The 15,274-nt window shown below is 45.6% G+C and overlaps 2 protein-coding genes across 2 annotated transcripts in view; both read right to left on the bottom strand.

Moving 5' to 3' along the window:
- Positions 1-15,274, bottom strand: part of RNF144B (ring finger protein 144B) — a 170,808-nt gene that overhangs the window by 65,618 nt on the left and 89,916 nt on the right. The window contains exon 2 of the mRNA XM_082731840.1: positions 509-709. Within this exon, the coding sequence (XP_082587966.1) occupies positions 509-673 (165 nt within the window). The 5' untranslated portion in view covers positions 674-709. The remainder of the gene's footprint in view (positions 1-508; positions 710-15,274) is intronic.
- The window catches only part of LOC309865170 (uncharacterized protein), a gene marked incomplete at its 5' end in the record, with an annotated part of 59,646 nt that continues 56,404 nt past the window's right edge, over positions 12,033-15,274 (bottom strand). Inside the window, 2 exons of the mRNA XM_082731358.1 lie at positions 12,033-13,338; positions 13,538-14,300. Of these exons, the coding sequence (XP_082587484.1) occupies positions 13,618-14,300 (683 nt within the window). The 3' untranslated portion in view covers positions 12,033-13,338; positions 13,538-13,617. The remainder of the gene's footprint in view (positions 13,339-13,537; positions 14,301-15,274) is intronic.

Here is a 15,274-nt window from a genome sequence, read left to right as displayed (position 1 = left end):
CATGACAAATAAGCACCATCCGACATATTGTGAAGATAGGGGGAGAAAAAAGAATCTCACTTTGTCATAACAAAGTAAAAGAATTAGATCTCATGGGCTTTGGAGGAGATGAGCAAGTCTACCAAAGAAAATTCAGGAATTTGCTACCTGCTTTCTCCATCGCTCAAAATAACTGGCGAACGCCTTTCAGACGGTAGTTAACTAAGACCTTTTAGGAATATTTCTATTTTGTTCCTTGCCTCGTCCTTTAAGAATAGATTCTGCTTCTTTAACCAATAATTACATTTCACCCATATATTATCCTCTGCCTCCAAACCAGGAAATCTCAGACCTACCATTCAGACAGTACTTGGAGACTGACCCAAAGGTGGAAGAGCTCTCCCACACAGGGGCCTGTCGTCGCAAACCCCGGCGTCCCAGAAAGCCACGGAAGCCGACCCTGTTCTTTCACGGTTCTCCCCTTCCGTATTTTCCCACGCCCGTGATGAAAGCATCAGGGAAGACTTACCGCTGTGCAGAAGAGGCAGCGGCATTCCCGGAGTGTGGTCATCTTGTCCAAGGACTGTTCGCAGAGGCACAGCTTGCAAGTGACAAGGGGGGCCGGAGCCAGCTCTCCTGCCGCCGGATTTTCGGTGGTCATGGTGAGGTACTGGGTCCTCCCACCGGAGCCCATCAGCCTCTCCTCGCCGGTCTCCAGGCTCCTCAATCCCTACAGGAAGGCCCACGGCAGAAAATACTTTATTCATTCATACAGCGGTTGTTTAGGCAACACATCTGAGCTCCTCCACGGCAAACCTTCCCCTCCCACACCATCTAGGCGCACGGCAGAGGCAATTCTGAGAACCGTGGGCTCCAGGACTTGCCACCTTAACAAGGTGTTCCTGGCGTCCTGACATTTCCAGGGACCTCTCCATCCTGCCTCCTCTCAGGTAAATTACAGGATGAGAAGACCACAAGGAACACACACCCCGTTTAGGAGTTGCATGGCTACAATCCTACAGATTAAGAAGACAGACACTTAAAAATGGGATGTCACTCAAAAAAGTTACACAAAGAATTACCATATGATCCAACAATTCTACTTCTCGGTATACGCCCTAGAGAACGGAAACCGGGATGCACACAGATCCTTGCACACCAATACCCTAGCACCACTGTTCACAACAGTCAAAAGGTGGAAACCATGGAAATGCCCATCAAGAGATGCGCAGATACACAAAGGGTGATAGAAACATTCAATGGAATGTTATTCAGCCTTAAAAGGGAATGAGACTCTGACACACGCTACAATATGGAAGGACCTTGAAGACATCGCGCTGAGTGAAATAAGCCAGACCTGAAAGGGCAGATACTGTGTGATGCCATCAATGTGAGGCACCCAGGAAGTCGAATTCACAGAGACCGAAAGCAGAAAGGTGCGACTTGGTGGGGAGGGATGGGGGTGGACAGTTACCATTTCATGGGTACAGAGTTTCTGTCTGGAATGATGACAAAGTTCTACAAATGGATAGTGTGAAGGTTGCACAAGACTATGAGTGTGCTTCGTGCCACCGAATGAGACACTTAAAATGATTGAAATGGTAAATTTTATGTTATGTCTGTTTTATACCAATACATCCCCCCCCCCCACAGGGCATCAGTAGTAATTGTGTTCTTTCACATTTGTCATTTCACTTCAACTTCTGCAACCATGAGGATTATTTTATAGGTGAACTGAAGTCCTGAGAAGTTAAATAATCTGCCACAGCTCTCAGAGCGTGGATAGAGCAGAGCAAAATTCAAACCTCCACCTTCTGAGACCGAGCCCAGTGCCTGGTCCATTACCCCAGAGCTGCCTCGCAAGTGGATATTTCATGGAGGGGTTGGAACGGCGAGAGAGAGAAGGAAGAAGGGGTAAGGGAGGGGGGGGGGCAGAGAGAGAGAAAGAGACAAAAAGCCCATGACTACAAGTACCATTAGGTCACTGAAACTACCCAGAGCAAAATCTATCTCTAAACATGGATGACTATGATGAAAAATAAAAAGTAGAACAGAAGCCCTTCCACCTGTTTTATTCAGATGATCTTTAAAAGAGGTAAAATTATTGTGAAAATACTCTAGTTGGATCATATCAGGAAGCCCCATGTTCTAATTAAAGAGAAGCAAAGTCCAACAGTTCTTACTATTTTATTTTTTTTTAAGATTTATTTATTTATTTGACAGACAGAAATCACAATTAGGCAGAGAGAGAGAGGAGGAAGTAGGCTCCCTGCTGAGCAGAGAGCCCGATGCGGGACTCGATCACAGGACCCTGAGGATCATGACCTGAGTCGAAGGCAGAGGCTTTAACACACTGAGCCACCCAGGCGTCCCAGTTCTTACTATTTTAAAAGACTATGGCCAATTCTAAATAAATTTGACCACAAAAATCATTGTAAACAGCCTCTCCCCCTACGAGAACCATACTCCTTTTGTCCCAATTTTTGAACAAAAGAAATGATACGTTCAGGATTTGTTACAGAGCCCCACAGTGGCTTAGGTCTCAACATAAAGGTTCAAAAGTACAAAAATAAGGGAGAGAAAACAAAATTGGATGAGATGGAAGGGGAAAAAAATCTATGAGATCTAACTGCACTATCTTAATGTCACACCAGAAAGAATCAATAGTTACTGACTCTAGTAACCTGAAATACTCAAGGTTTTTCACCTATGCCTTGAGTATTAGTAGACTAGATTAAAAATAAATTTGAATAGAAAAATAATCAATGATCTACTTCCATAATATTTTGGAAAGGCTCAATAAGGTCTGAGACATGGTGTTCTTATTTGATTAACTATTAATGAGCTATCATCCAAGAGCAAATCAACATGCCTATCAAATACAGTATTTTGAAGTTAAGAAAAAAATCTCACTTTAGGGTCAATTAGGAGTAAAAATGAGTGATTCTGCCTCTCTCCTCTTCCCAGTTTATGCACAGACAACTACCACCTGTCTGTTTCTGCAAGACATCAAAATGGGGATATTATCAATCTCCCCCAACTGCGGTCTTCACATTTCTATTTTCCCAACACAGCGCATACAGCATATTCTGACTATCTTCGCCCCCCCAAAAAAGAAATCCCAAGTCAAACATCAAGAAGAAACACAGCCAGTACACGTCTCATGACGAGCACTGAGTAATGCATAGAATTGTTGAATTACTATAGTGTACACCTGAAACTAATATAACACTGCATTTTAACTGCACTGGAATTAAAATGATAAAACTTAATACAATTTTAGAAGAAGACGGACAGGGGGAGGGGGAAGAAGAAGGAGGAAGGGGGAGGGTAAGGAGAAGGACTAAGGAGGAGGAGGAAGTAGGGGAAGAAGGGAGAAGGAGGAGGAGGAAGAAGAAAGTAGCCAGTAATGCTTCCTGAGTCGGGAAGACGGGAATGACACAGGCCCAGCCACCCAACATCACAAATGTCAATCACACGAAGAGCCCATCCAGAGGAAGTGGTTATGAATAGATAAATCCTGTTGTTCTAACCTAGCAGGAGATCTAGGTATTCTTCAACAAAGTCAATTATTTCTTACAGTCTCAACCTATATTACTTTTTATTTTTTAAAATTTTTAATGTAATCTCTACTCCCAGTGTGAGGTTCGAACTCATGACCCCAAGACCAAGAGTTGCATGCTACCTACCAAGGCTATCTACCAAGCCAGCCAGGTGCCTCCATCTTATTTTTTTAGAAAGAGACATAGGACCCTTGAGAAATGAAGACATAATTGACTACTTCTTAGATTATCTCTCAGAAGTAGTCTTTTGAAGGCAGAACTGGAAATTGTGTTCACTGTGGACACCTAAAACATCATTTTATCTCTTGTCATAGACACATTAAGTGTTCACTCCTTCCTTTGTGGTTACAAATCAAAGTTATAAAAATATAAAAATATCACCTCCCAAAGTTTCCTCCTGCCCCCTTTATGTCTCATTACTTGTGTGCATGTATTTACGGTAAGAGCACTTCACAGAAGATCTACCCTCCTAGCAAATGTTTTAGTATACAACACAGCATTGTTAAATAAAGGCATTACGCTGTTCCCCGGGCATATATTTATCTTCTAACTCATCAAATTGTCTACGTTAAATATGTACATCTTCTTGTCTGCCAATCATACTTCAATAAAGTGATTTAATATATATGCAACTGTTTAAAGTATATTTTACATATGAAAATATTTTTGTGACAAAAGCCTTTTCCAAAGCAGAAACCTGTCTTGTTAAAACAACAACAACAAAAATTCCAAGCATTCCAAACAAGGCGGTGCTTGTAACTGAGACAGAGGAACGGGGTCACATATTTCACCTCTCTGAGATAAGAGCAATCCAAAATGATTCTTCAAAAAGAACTGATTTATTTCTCCGCACACCATCAACGCCAATTCCATTCAAACACATGAAGCCATGGAATTTTCCAGAAACACCATCTTAAGTAAACTGCCACCCGAGCAAGGAGAGGAGGTGGACTGGTGCTGGTGCAAGCAGTCCTGGGAGCACTGGGCCGGGTCCCCGGGACCGTTCCCTCCAGGCACCACCACGGAAGCTGAAGGCGTTGCCAGGCACAGTTGGAAAACCAGCTTCTTGGTTTTTCACTCCGGGCAAAATCAATAATGAAAGTTTTAAAAGTGAAGGACACACAGGGAGTGCGTTATAAAGAAAAAAAGAGCATCGGACGAGAAAGCCTTTCCCCGGGGACGCCTGGGTGGCTCCGTTAGTTAAGCATCTGCCTTGGGCTCAGGTCATGATTCCAGGGTCTGTCAGGCTCCCAGCTCCGTGGCGAGTCTGCTTCTCCCTTTGCCTGCTGCTCCCCCGCTTGTGCCTCTCTTTCATGCTCTCCCTCTCTGACAAATAAATATTTTAAAAAAAGAAGAAGAAGAAGAAGAATTAGAAAGGAAATCCTTTCCCATTGATTCATCCCACACGGAGCTCTTCAAGCAATCATCAGGAGAACCCGGACACTCCCTCCCTCGAGATGTTGGTGAATGGCTCCCAGGTGTCCTAGCAGCCTTCTGTTTGGCTTACTGGGATTCCCCAGTCTCTGACATGCAACCACCAACAGCAGAAACTCACAGCCCACCCAAACCATGAGCACATGGCATGAAGCTCAGAGAGGGTGTCCAGAGGAAGGGGACCACACCTCTGCAGCTCCGGAACCTTTCAGAGGACTCTACACCTTCACAGGTACGCGGACAACCCACACCCACTCCCCTCCAGGTTCCAAGAAATTCTTCCAGGCAGACAGCCCGTAATCCCTTCTCACTAGCTTGCCCAACTTGTTCTGCCTCATACCTCATGTTTTACCTAAAATAAGAAAGTGACTTGAGTGCTCCACAACCTCCCTCCCGTTTGTTTTGAAACAGTAACAATTATAATTGCTTTTATAATTATTACAAATGGGACCTAGCCTCTATTGGGTGTCAAGAACCCAATGAGAAAATAATTTTGGCAAAACACACATACTGGCGGGCGTAGGGTGCAGGGAGCTGACAGCTGCCTTTAGGTTTGAACTTTTTGACTGGGGTGTGGTAAGGGCAGACTTCACCCAAACTGTTAGAAGTATGACTTGCTGAAATACAAGCAGCCCCCGTTAACAGGGCAGATGGGTTGGGCAATGCGAGCAAAGAAAGCCCCTCTAAAACATCTGATTTCGCACCAAATTACCAAGAAAGGGGAACCAGCAGTTCCACCCAGCCCGATTGTCTCCGGTACTATAAAGTGTTCATTATGTGAATAGCTAGTACAATCTGATAGGAAAGAACAGAAAAGTCACTTTTCCCCTCATGTGTTTTCGTTAGAATTGCCAAGGAAAGGAGTACTTCACAAACCATGCTGGGAGCACAGGATGTATAAGGAATTTTCATATTCCACTGACGGCCTGAAGAAGCAATCTGCTCCAAAAACGGAGAGGGTAGGAGAGCCAACATTCAACGTATTTTTAAGTAATGTAGTTTACGCCTGTTTCACTACCCAAAATCACAGCAATTATTCCACTGCACAAAAAGATTATGAAGTTGGAAGGGATAAGGTTTCACCAGGATACTTACCTAGTTGTTCAGGAATTTTTACACCATTCAGCAAAAACTGTAAAATTTAGATAAACAGATAAAGCACAATTAAAGAGACTAAGGGAAAAAAAATTAAAAAAATAAATAAAGAGACTAAGAAGAGGAGAAAGTGAACAAAATGAAATCAACTGGATATTACTGATGTAACAATATTTATGTGAAAAGCCTGTTGATCTGTGCTGAGGTCTTAATTCTAAACTATGTTATAAAAGTCTTAAGATTTACTCAAGATCAAGAAATAAAAAAGAAGAGACACAAGAATATTCCCAAAATGTTTACTGCCCATGTAGGACACTGAGTCATTCCTGTGAGGTAGTTGGAATAAAAGATATGAATGCATGACTCAGGGAGAGCTAACAAAGGGAAAAGTTTTCAGGATGCGTAGGTGGTGGGGAAGGTAAGGCTGAAGTGTTGCCTTTATATAATAGAGATTTTCTCAGGAAGCCAGTGCTCTAACAGAACAGAAAGATACAGCCATCCCCAAGAGCCCATCTCAGCCTTGTTAGCTCTCCCAGATCGACTGAGAATGACAGGTCAGGCAACCAGATTCTACTCAATAAAATCTGAAAATTAGTATTGTGTTGACCTTAGCACTTCTGCCCAATACAATTATTTACTTCACTGGTAGTCCACATCCTTAACAGAAGCTATTAATGACTCAAATAATATTGACTGAGTCTAGCGAAGTGCTGGCCCTCATCAGCCAATAGTCATTTGCTGTTGTTCTACTCTAAACACAGTCTGGAATGGAAGGTAGACCAGTTGGCTGGTGGAGCAGCCAGAGCAATGGCTATTAGTGTTTCATGAGGCAAGGACCTAGGGTAGACCTCCACAGTGGCCAGTGCTGGGATTCTCCTCTCTGCTTTGACCCACTCTCAGGTCATTCAAGGACTAGAGGGGCCAGTACAAATCCAGTAATATCAGAAAAAGAGAAATATTTTATATCTATTTAATTTTTTAAAGATTTTATTTATTTATTTATTTATTTATTTATTTATTTATTTGACAGAGAGAGATCACAAGTAGGCAGAGAGGCAGGCAGAGAGAGAGGAGGAAGCAGGCTCCCCGCTGAGCAGAGAGCCCAATGTGGGGCTCGATCCCAGGACCCTGGGATCATGACCTGAGCCGAAGGCAGAGGCTTATCCCACTGAGCCACCCAGGTGCCCCGTCTATTTAATTATTTTTTTTTAAGATTTTATTTATTTATTTGACAGACAGAGATCACAAGTAGGCAGAGAGGCAGGCAGAGAGAGAGAGGAGGAAGCAGGCTCCCTGCTAAGCAGAGAGCCCAATGTGGGGCTCGATCCCAGGACCCTGGGATCATGACCTGAGCCGAAGGCAGAGGCTTTAACCCACTGAGCCACCCAGGCGCCCCTATTTAATTATTTTTTAAAAGAATAATGCTTGAGGCCAATGAGTAGATGCCCAGCATCACATTTAGGACGCTTTGTCATTATTCTCTAGTACAAAAAAAATCTAAGAAATACTTAATTCTAGATGTGATGGAAGAAAATATTCACCAACTTGGGCCTTGTGAGGTCGCAGTGTTGTTGTACAAGGCTGCTTACCGCTGTGTCTCATATAATACGACAAGGGACCCCAGCATTCTTCTCCCCCCTGCTTTTCAGCCTCATTCAGAGGAAACCAGAAAGTGAAACAATACTCCAGTCTGTAATGCCTTAGCTTTAACATCTTGATCTCAACAGTTACCCGGATGGAAATAAGACTATACATGTGTAGCCTGGAGACTGCTATCCTCTAAAAATGGAACTGACATGCAAATGTATCCCTATTAACTATCACACAGGTAAATAGGACAGATATTCCGTTAGGAGGAGCTTCTTAAGTATTAGCAAGTACTGTTACTAAACAGTCTCTTTGCTATTTGAAATTAGGTTCTGTAGAAAGTCTGGTACAGCTATGGATAAGATCTAGTTTTCTTCCAGCTTTATTGAGATATAATCGACATATAACACTGTAAATTTAAGGGATACAATGTAACAATCACACATATGTGTGTGTATGTACATATCTGTCTATACATGTTTCAAAATGATTACCATGATGAGGTTAGTTAACACATTCATCGCCTCAGACACTTAAAATTTTTTTACGGTGAGAATAAAAAGATTCGATTTTTTTTTTTTTCCTACAAAATATATAGGAGATATATATGGAAAGATTTGTGGAGATAATCGCCAACAAAGTAGATGACCTTGTGAAAGGTTCATTCTCTAAGTACTACAGAGGACAGGCATCTCAGATGGCAAATTTTAACATCTACAAAATGCTGATCCTTCTAAGAAGTACATTTCTTTTTTTTTCTCACCTTCTTTCCGTGTTCTCATTGCCACTGAAGGGAAAGGCCCAAGGGGAAAAAATCCATTCCTGGCTTTTCTAACAATAAAAAACTTATCAAAGAAGGTAGGAGGGAGTATGAGAATAAGAGCTCAATGATATTTTTGGCATTATAATTTCAGGCATCATGGTAGCTCTCTCCTTGAAACCACTGTGCCCTGCCCACCCCATTTTTTAATCAATGGTTCCCTTGCCTCCCACAATTATTCACAGAGCCCTGCTGAATAATTTTCTTCCCCCTGCCTGGCATGACAACAAAGCTCCCAGAAGCAGGAAGGAACGCCACTTAAAGGCAGGTCGGACAATGATGTAATTAACAGATCAAGGAGAAGTGTTATTTTAGAAAGCCCCATAGAGCAAGAGATGGGCTGATTTCTTGGGTCAACACATTACCAGGAAACTACAGCGGCTAAAGCACAAATAGCTAAATCCAATGTTTTCTCCAGATGAACAAAAACACGTGTATGTACTACCCTGGAAAGTTAAAAGTTTCATACAGAAATTTTAATGAGATATAAATTTAAAACGGTTTGGGAGAGGACCCCCTTCCTTTCCACACTAAGCAAGGAGCAGCATGTGTATTTTTGTGTGCCTTTGCCAAAGCAGTTTCTTTAAAAAAAAAAAAAAAAAAAATCAATAATGTAGGAAACCAAGTCAATCCACAAAGAACTGAATTGCACACTTTGGATGGTAGGGATGTAAGGTGGTTATATCCAGACCCTGCTTACAAAGAGTAAACTAGCAGAAGAGGCTGTCAACATATAGTTTCATACATAATGATACAGAAGATAATTTGTGGGTTTATAGCTTCAGCCTTATGTCCAGCAAAGAGACAAAATGAGAGATGTCTTGTTCTATCTTCCCGCAAAGACAAAGAACCAGTGGATTAAAGGCCTGGGACTCAAACTCATGACTGCAAAGGAACTAGAAACCAGTAAGACATGGATTCTGAAGTACATTCTTTAACAGACACTAAAAGCCACGGGATCCACAGGCTCTTCAGCTGCAAATAAAAGAGTCTATTTCATTGAAGCTGTGTTTTTCAGTCCAAGGACGGAGGCCTCGTCATATGAGAAGTTTCTCATTCTGTGTTGCAAAACGTTGACCGCTTCTCCTCTCTTCAATGCATTATATTAATCTTCCGTGTTTTAATAACCACTGCAGTGTGATGCGTTGGGTTTCGAAGTACGCATCGACCAAGAAAAAGCGAATGCCAAAGTTAATAAAAGCAGAACATTAGTCTAAGACCTCCCACATGTACCTAAAGGTGAACAAGCAAATTAAAATGTAAATAATTAAATAAATTAACTTCGGTGCTGTTATGCCCCTTCAAGTTACTTAACTTGATGGCATATATAGGAAACATTATCCAAAAAAAGAAGGAAAAATGTCAAAATGAAAAGCCTCTAACGTACTCAGGTTCACTCAGAACAACACAAATTAAAAGCTGCCACTCCAGAACAACATCACTTCCGATCTTACACCAATTCCTTTGCAACAGAGGCCCCCTCTTATCCATCTTTCTATCGTCAACATCTAGCCCACACCTGACAAATAGTGAGTACTCACTCAATCCCACAGTAGATAACTTCTTTACAAGTACATGGAGGAGAGAGAATATTAAAAGGCCCAGCTCTCATGTGCATTCACTTCCGGCAATTCAAAGTCTAAACATACTCATAATTTATAATAGCTAAGGAGCTTCTAAAAATTCGGGTGGGCATCCCTGGAAAACAAAATCTCAGGACTTGGGAGCAATGGCTGCAGATACTTACTCCCCAAAGCTCGAAGTGGAAAGCATGATTTGTGTGGCATCTTGGCCCCGCTCCCATATCCAAAATAATCAGTTGCACAAAGTAGGTTGAGTCCCAAAACCATTGGACTTTGCTCCTCTCCCAATATCTGGGTTCAGCATGATTCCTGACCTCTACCTCAAACTGGTGATTTCAAACACAAGAACCTCACTTGACAAGAAAGTAATGCTGTAAGTTAAGGCCAGGGGAAACACGGAAGCCAGAATTAGCAGAAACACCAAGAGCAATGACTCCGATGTCCTAATAAATGTTTCTAAATACCTAAAATATTAAAACTGCTTCTCGAAAACAAAAATTTAAATATACTTCCTCATATTGTTGAAGAGAAAGATCATCTTCCGGAAGCTAAATGGTTACTGTAGAGATAAAATAAGCTTTTTTTCTTTTTAGACAGAGTTTTAACTTTTCTCTCTGCTGTGAAGTTTGCCTCAGAAAACCTGATTCACAATCTGGGAGACCCAAAAACTAATTATTAAAAAAAAAAAAAAGTGTCTTAAACTGACCTAGTTTGGAAGCCCAGATGCCTTTAAATTGCCAATGAACTGAAGCCATTCATGAGAATGGAGCTTTTGAATGCTGAGAATGTTCTGTGAGGCTCAGTGCAAAGATATTTGGCAGAGATGACTGTAAATATTTGTAAAACTCTGGGTAAATGGACAGTGCTTGACCACACTCACAGCTCACTTCCAGCACAGTAGTGCAAGAGAAAGTTATCTAGGGTGATTGGTTTGGGGGTTTGGGGGGGGGGCTATGTTTTCTTCTGGTTTTTTTTTTTTTAATATTTTATTTGACAGACAGAGACCACAAGTAAGCAGAGAGGCAGGCAGAGAGAGAGGAGGAAGCAGGCTCCCCGCTGAGCAGAGAGCCCGATGTGGGGGCTCGATCCCAGGACGCTGGGATCATGACCCGAGCCGAAGGCAGAGGCTTTAACCCACTGAGCCACCCAGGCGCCCCTCTTCTGTTTGTTTTAAATAAAAAGTCAAGGAGCGGATTCTGCTACTCTTTTTTTTTTTTTTTAAGATTTTATTTATTTATTTGACAGAGATCACAAGTAGGCAGAGAAGCAGGCAGAGAGAGAGGAGGAAGCAGGCTCCCTGCTGAGCAGAGAGCCCGATGTGGGGGCTCGATCCCAGGACGCTGTTTGGGGGGGGGGGGCTATGTTTTCTTCTGGTTTTTTTTTTTTTAATATTTTATTTGACAGACAGAGACCACAAGTAAGCAGAGAGGCAGGCAGAGAGAGAGGAGGAAGCAGGCTCCCTGCTGAGCAGAGAGCCCGATGTGGGGGCTCGATCCCAGGACGCTGGGATCATGACCCGAGCCGAAGGCAGAGGCTTTAACCCACTGAGCCACCCAGGCGCCCCTCTTCTGTTTGTTTTAAATAAAAAGTCAAGGAGCGGATTCTGCTACTCTTTTTTTTTTTTTTTAAGATTTTATTTATTTATTTGACAGAGATCACAAGTAGGCAGAGAAGCAGGCAGAGAAAGAGGAGGAAGCAGACTCCCAGCTGAGCAGAGAGCCCGATGGAGGGCTCAATCCCAGGACTCTGGGATCATGACCTGAGCAGAAGGCAGAGGCCTTAACCCACTGAGCCACCCAGGCACCCCCTAACTTCTTTTTTATACTTACATTCTCTGTGCAGTTACCTTGTATCTGTTTACTCATCAAGACAGTCAGTCAGAGGCTACTTTAGAAGCAAAAGGGTTTTTCTCTTTCCTATTTTTCCACGTGTGTGCCCACCACAAAGAAAAAAAGACCAGTCACAAGTGTGCAAGGGTAAAACAGGAGGGTGTGACAACGTGACCCTGGATTTAATACAATTATCTCAGTGTGGCTCGTGGGTCTGCTACAAAGATCTTTTTTACCTCCTCCTCAAGAGAGTTCCAGAAATACTTAAGGGGCCGCTACTTTTAACAGGACTACAGTTCTGTTCACAAGGGAAAGGGAGGATAGAGTCGGGAGAAGAAGGGACCCACAAAGCAGTGGGATGTGAAAGGGACCAGGGGGCTCATCTCAGTGAAAACTACAGCAGCCGGATACTTTAATTAGCCAGCAACTCAGGGAAGACTGGCTGGGTTCCCTTTGCCTCTTACGCACACCCTAAGCACTGAGTCATCCCAAAGTTCATTTCTTTTGCTTCTGGGCCAAGGACCCCCCCACCACCAACACCCCAACACCACCACCACTCTGCCGCTTCAGAAAAAGTTAGATACATTGTTCTTTAATTCAGACCTTGCACTGTTCAAATAAACACCCAGAAATGCCACATTACAAGAACACAGACAGTCCTATGGGGACCCCCAGGTCATGTTTGCTAAGATGTGCGCAGCAGCAAGAAATAAAGTGTCACACAACACTGGAGGCAAGAAAGAGGACATTTTCCCAGACAGGAGAATTCGTTTCTGAGAAATACGAACGTGAGAAGTTTAGGTGAGAAGAGGAGGGGGACTCACAGCAGAACCCCCGACACTAATGCGGAAAGCAAAAAGGTGCCCTGGTAAAAGTCAGCTCAAGGGACGCCTGGGTGGCTCAGTTGGTTGGACGACTGCCTTTGGCTCAGGTCATGATCCTAGAGTCCTGGGATCGAGTCCCGCATCGGACTCCCAGCTCCATGGGGAGTCTGCTTCTCCCTCTGACCTTCTCCTCGTTCATGCTCTCTCTCACTGTCTCTCTCTCAAGTAAATAAATAAAATCTTTAAAAAAAAAAAAAAAAAGGAAAAAAAGTCAGCTCAAGATCCCTTTTCTCTGCTGAAAGGGAATCGGTTTCATTTTAACTTCATCTTGCCAACAGCCGTGGAGGAAGAGAGTTTCACTCCGGGTTATCAGCAATTCCCTGACAAGATAACGTATGGCCAAGATCCCATCTCCCTGCTATCTCCGTGCGCGTCCACACCGCGGGGTGCATGTCCCCGCGCGAGAAGCAAGCGTCCGAGATGCCACCAACCTCTGGGGTCCCCTTCGGGAAGGCACGGGGCGGTCCGAGCGCCCCTCGCATTTGCCAATGCACGCATTTTGTAGAGACTGTTTTGTTCGGAATTCGTTTCCCTCCACCTCGAGCGAGGCGTGTTTTCTAGAAGCTAACAGGTGTCGAAGGCGTTCAGAACGAGCTCCACGCCGCGCGGCTTCAGCCCCGGAGGCAGGAAATACAGCTCCGACCCGGGCAATCCGAGTCTCCCGTGCTCCCCCCCCGGCCCCCCCGGCCCCCACTTTTATCCCAGTCCGGCACCCCGCCCGCCCGGCCCTGCGCGCCCCGCGTGGAAGGCTCGCGAAGCCTACCTGGCAGGACAGCCCGCGGGTCCCGGCGCCGCCGGCTTCTCAGCAGCGGCCGCCGCGCGCCCCGGGGAGGCGGAGCCGTGTCATTCCGTCCCGGGTCGGGCGCGCTCTGCCGCCGGCCGCTCGGCGCTCCGCAGGACGGCGGCGGGGGCAGGGCAGGAGGGGAGGAGGGCGGGAGGGGGAGGAGGCCCGACACCCGCCCGCGGCCCGGCGAGCGGCCGCGTCGCCCCGAGCCCCGCGGAGCGTGGGGCGCAGCTCGCCAGCGGGCGCGCCGGGCGCCGCGCGTCTGTGTGTACAGGAAGCTCGGGCGCGGCACTTCCTACTTCCCATCTGGGTCGCGCTCCAGCGGCAGGTGATGGGCTTTTAACCCCGTCGGAGCGCGGGCGGCCGCGCGCCCGCACGCCGGCCCCGGGGCGCTCGCCGCCCCGCTCCGGAACGCCTCCCTCTCGCCCCGCGGGGACGGCCGCCGGGGCGGGGTGTCCCGCGGCTGGCCTGGGTGTCCTTCCTCGCGCCCGGACCGGGACACGGCCCCCCTCGGCCTCGCCGGCTTCGTGCTGGCGCGCACGTGTCCCGCGGGGACACCCGTCCTCCCTGCTGCGCGCCTGAGGACCCCGGCCTGCGCTCGGACCAACGCTTCCCCGGCGCGTCTCCTCTGAAACACCTCGAACCTGACTCGTCCCTTCGCGTCTCCTGACCAAACCAAAGCCGGACGGTCCTCGGTCGCCTGCACACCCTGATGACACGACGGTGTTGCTCGAAGCGCTTCCTCAACCAGTGTATGTGGGAGCCCACTGTAACCTCACAGTCAGTTAAAGAAAAGGTCACACAGTAATCTAGAAGCTGTAGTAGGACACGCAGTCATATGCCTCCGCACTCCAAAAGCTAGGACACTGCATTTGTGTGATGGTTAAAAACTATACTAAAATTGACGCACTCCCCCCACCGGCTGCACACCCCCTTTCCAGGTCCCACTCACAGCCCCAAATCTGTTGATCCGCTGCGATTTAGAAAGGGCACTGCTCTGACATAGGAATCTTCCTATGCCAGGTCGCTCGACTTTTGCAAAAGCAGTCAAGAATGTGCGTCCTGAAAGGAAAGGACTCAGTCGTCCTTTATGGAGGGGGTCTGAGCAGGCCAGTGAACTAGGGGCAGTGGGCACCATTCCAGACAGCGCAACTCTGCTGCTTCTCAACCCTCCATGTTCAAGAAAACCTCCAGGTCAAAGCCAAGTGCTTGAAGAACACAGTGTGTATATGGTAGGACAGGCCTGGAACAGTGCCTTGGTTGGGGGTGGATGAGGGGGCAGAGGCAGGCAAGGAAAATAAGACAGAGAAGGCACAGTAGGGAGGGACCCAAAGTAATAGAATCAGAGGGCATTTGAGACTGAAAAGTTGTTCTAGCTAGTTCAGTCCCAATGCCTAATTTTAAAGACAAGGAACGTGGTGTGTCCGGGGAGATTTAAGTGGTTGGCTGGAACCAGATAGGGGCAGAACTGGAATGAGACCTGAATGGTGTTAGGTGAAAAGGTACATGTTAATAACCACCACCACCCCCCCCCAAGGAATCTAGCTTCAAATTTAGCAGTAGCTTAGATTCTAAGATAATCAACCTTGGGGCACCTGGGTGGCTCAGTCTGTTAAGCCTCTAGGGTCAAGCAGGGAGTCTCCTTCTCCCTCAGCAAGCACTTCACCCAGCTCCTGGTCTCTCACTCTCTCTCTCTCAAATAAACAAAATCTTTTA

This window comes from Mustela nivalis, assembly GCF_964662115.1.
Source record: "Mustela nivalis genome assembly, chromosome: 5".
NCBI lineage: Eukaryota > Metazoa > Chordata > Mammalia > Carnivora > Mustelidae > Mustela > Mustela nivalis.
This window is presented reverse-complemented; position numbering and strand designations above follow the sequence as displayed.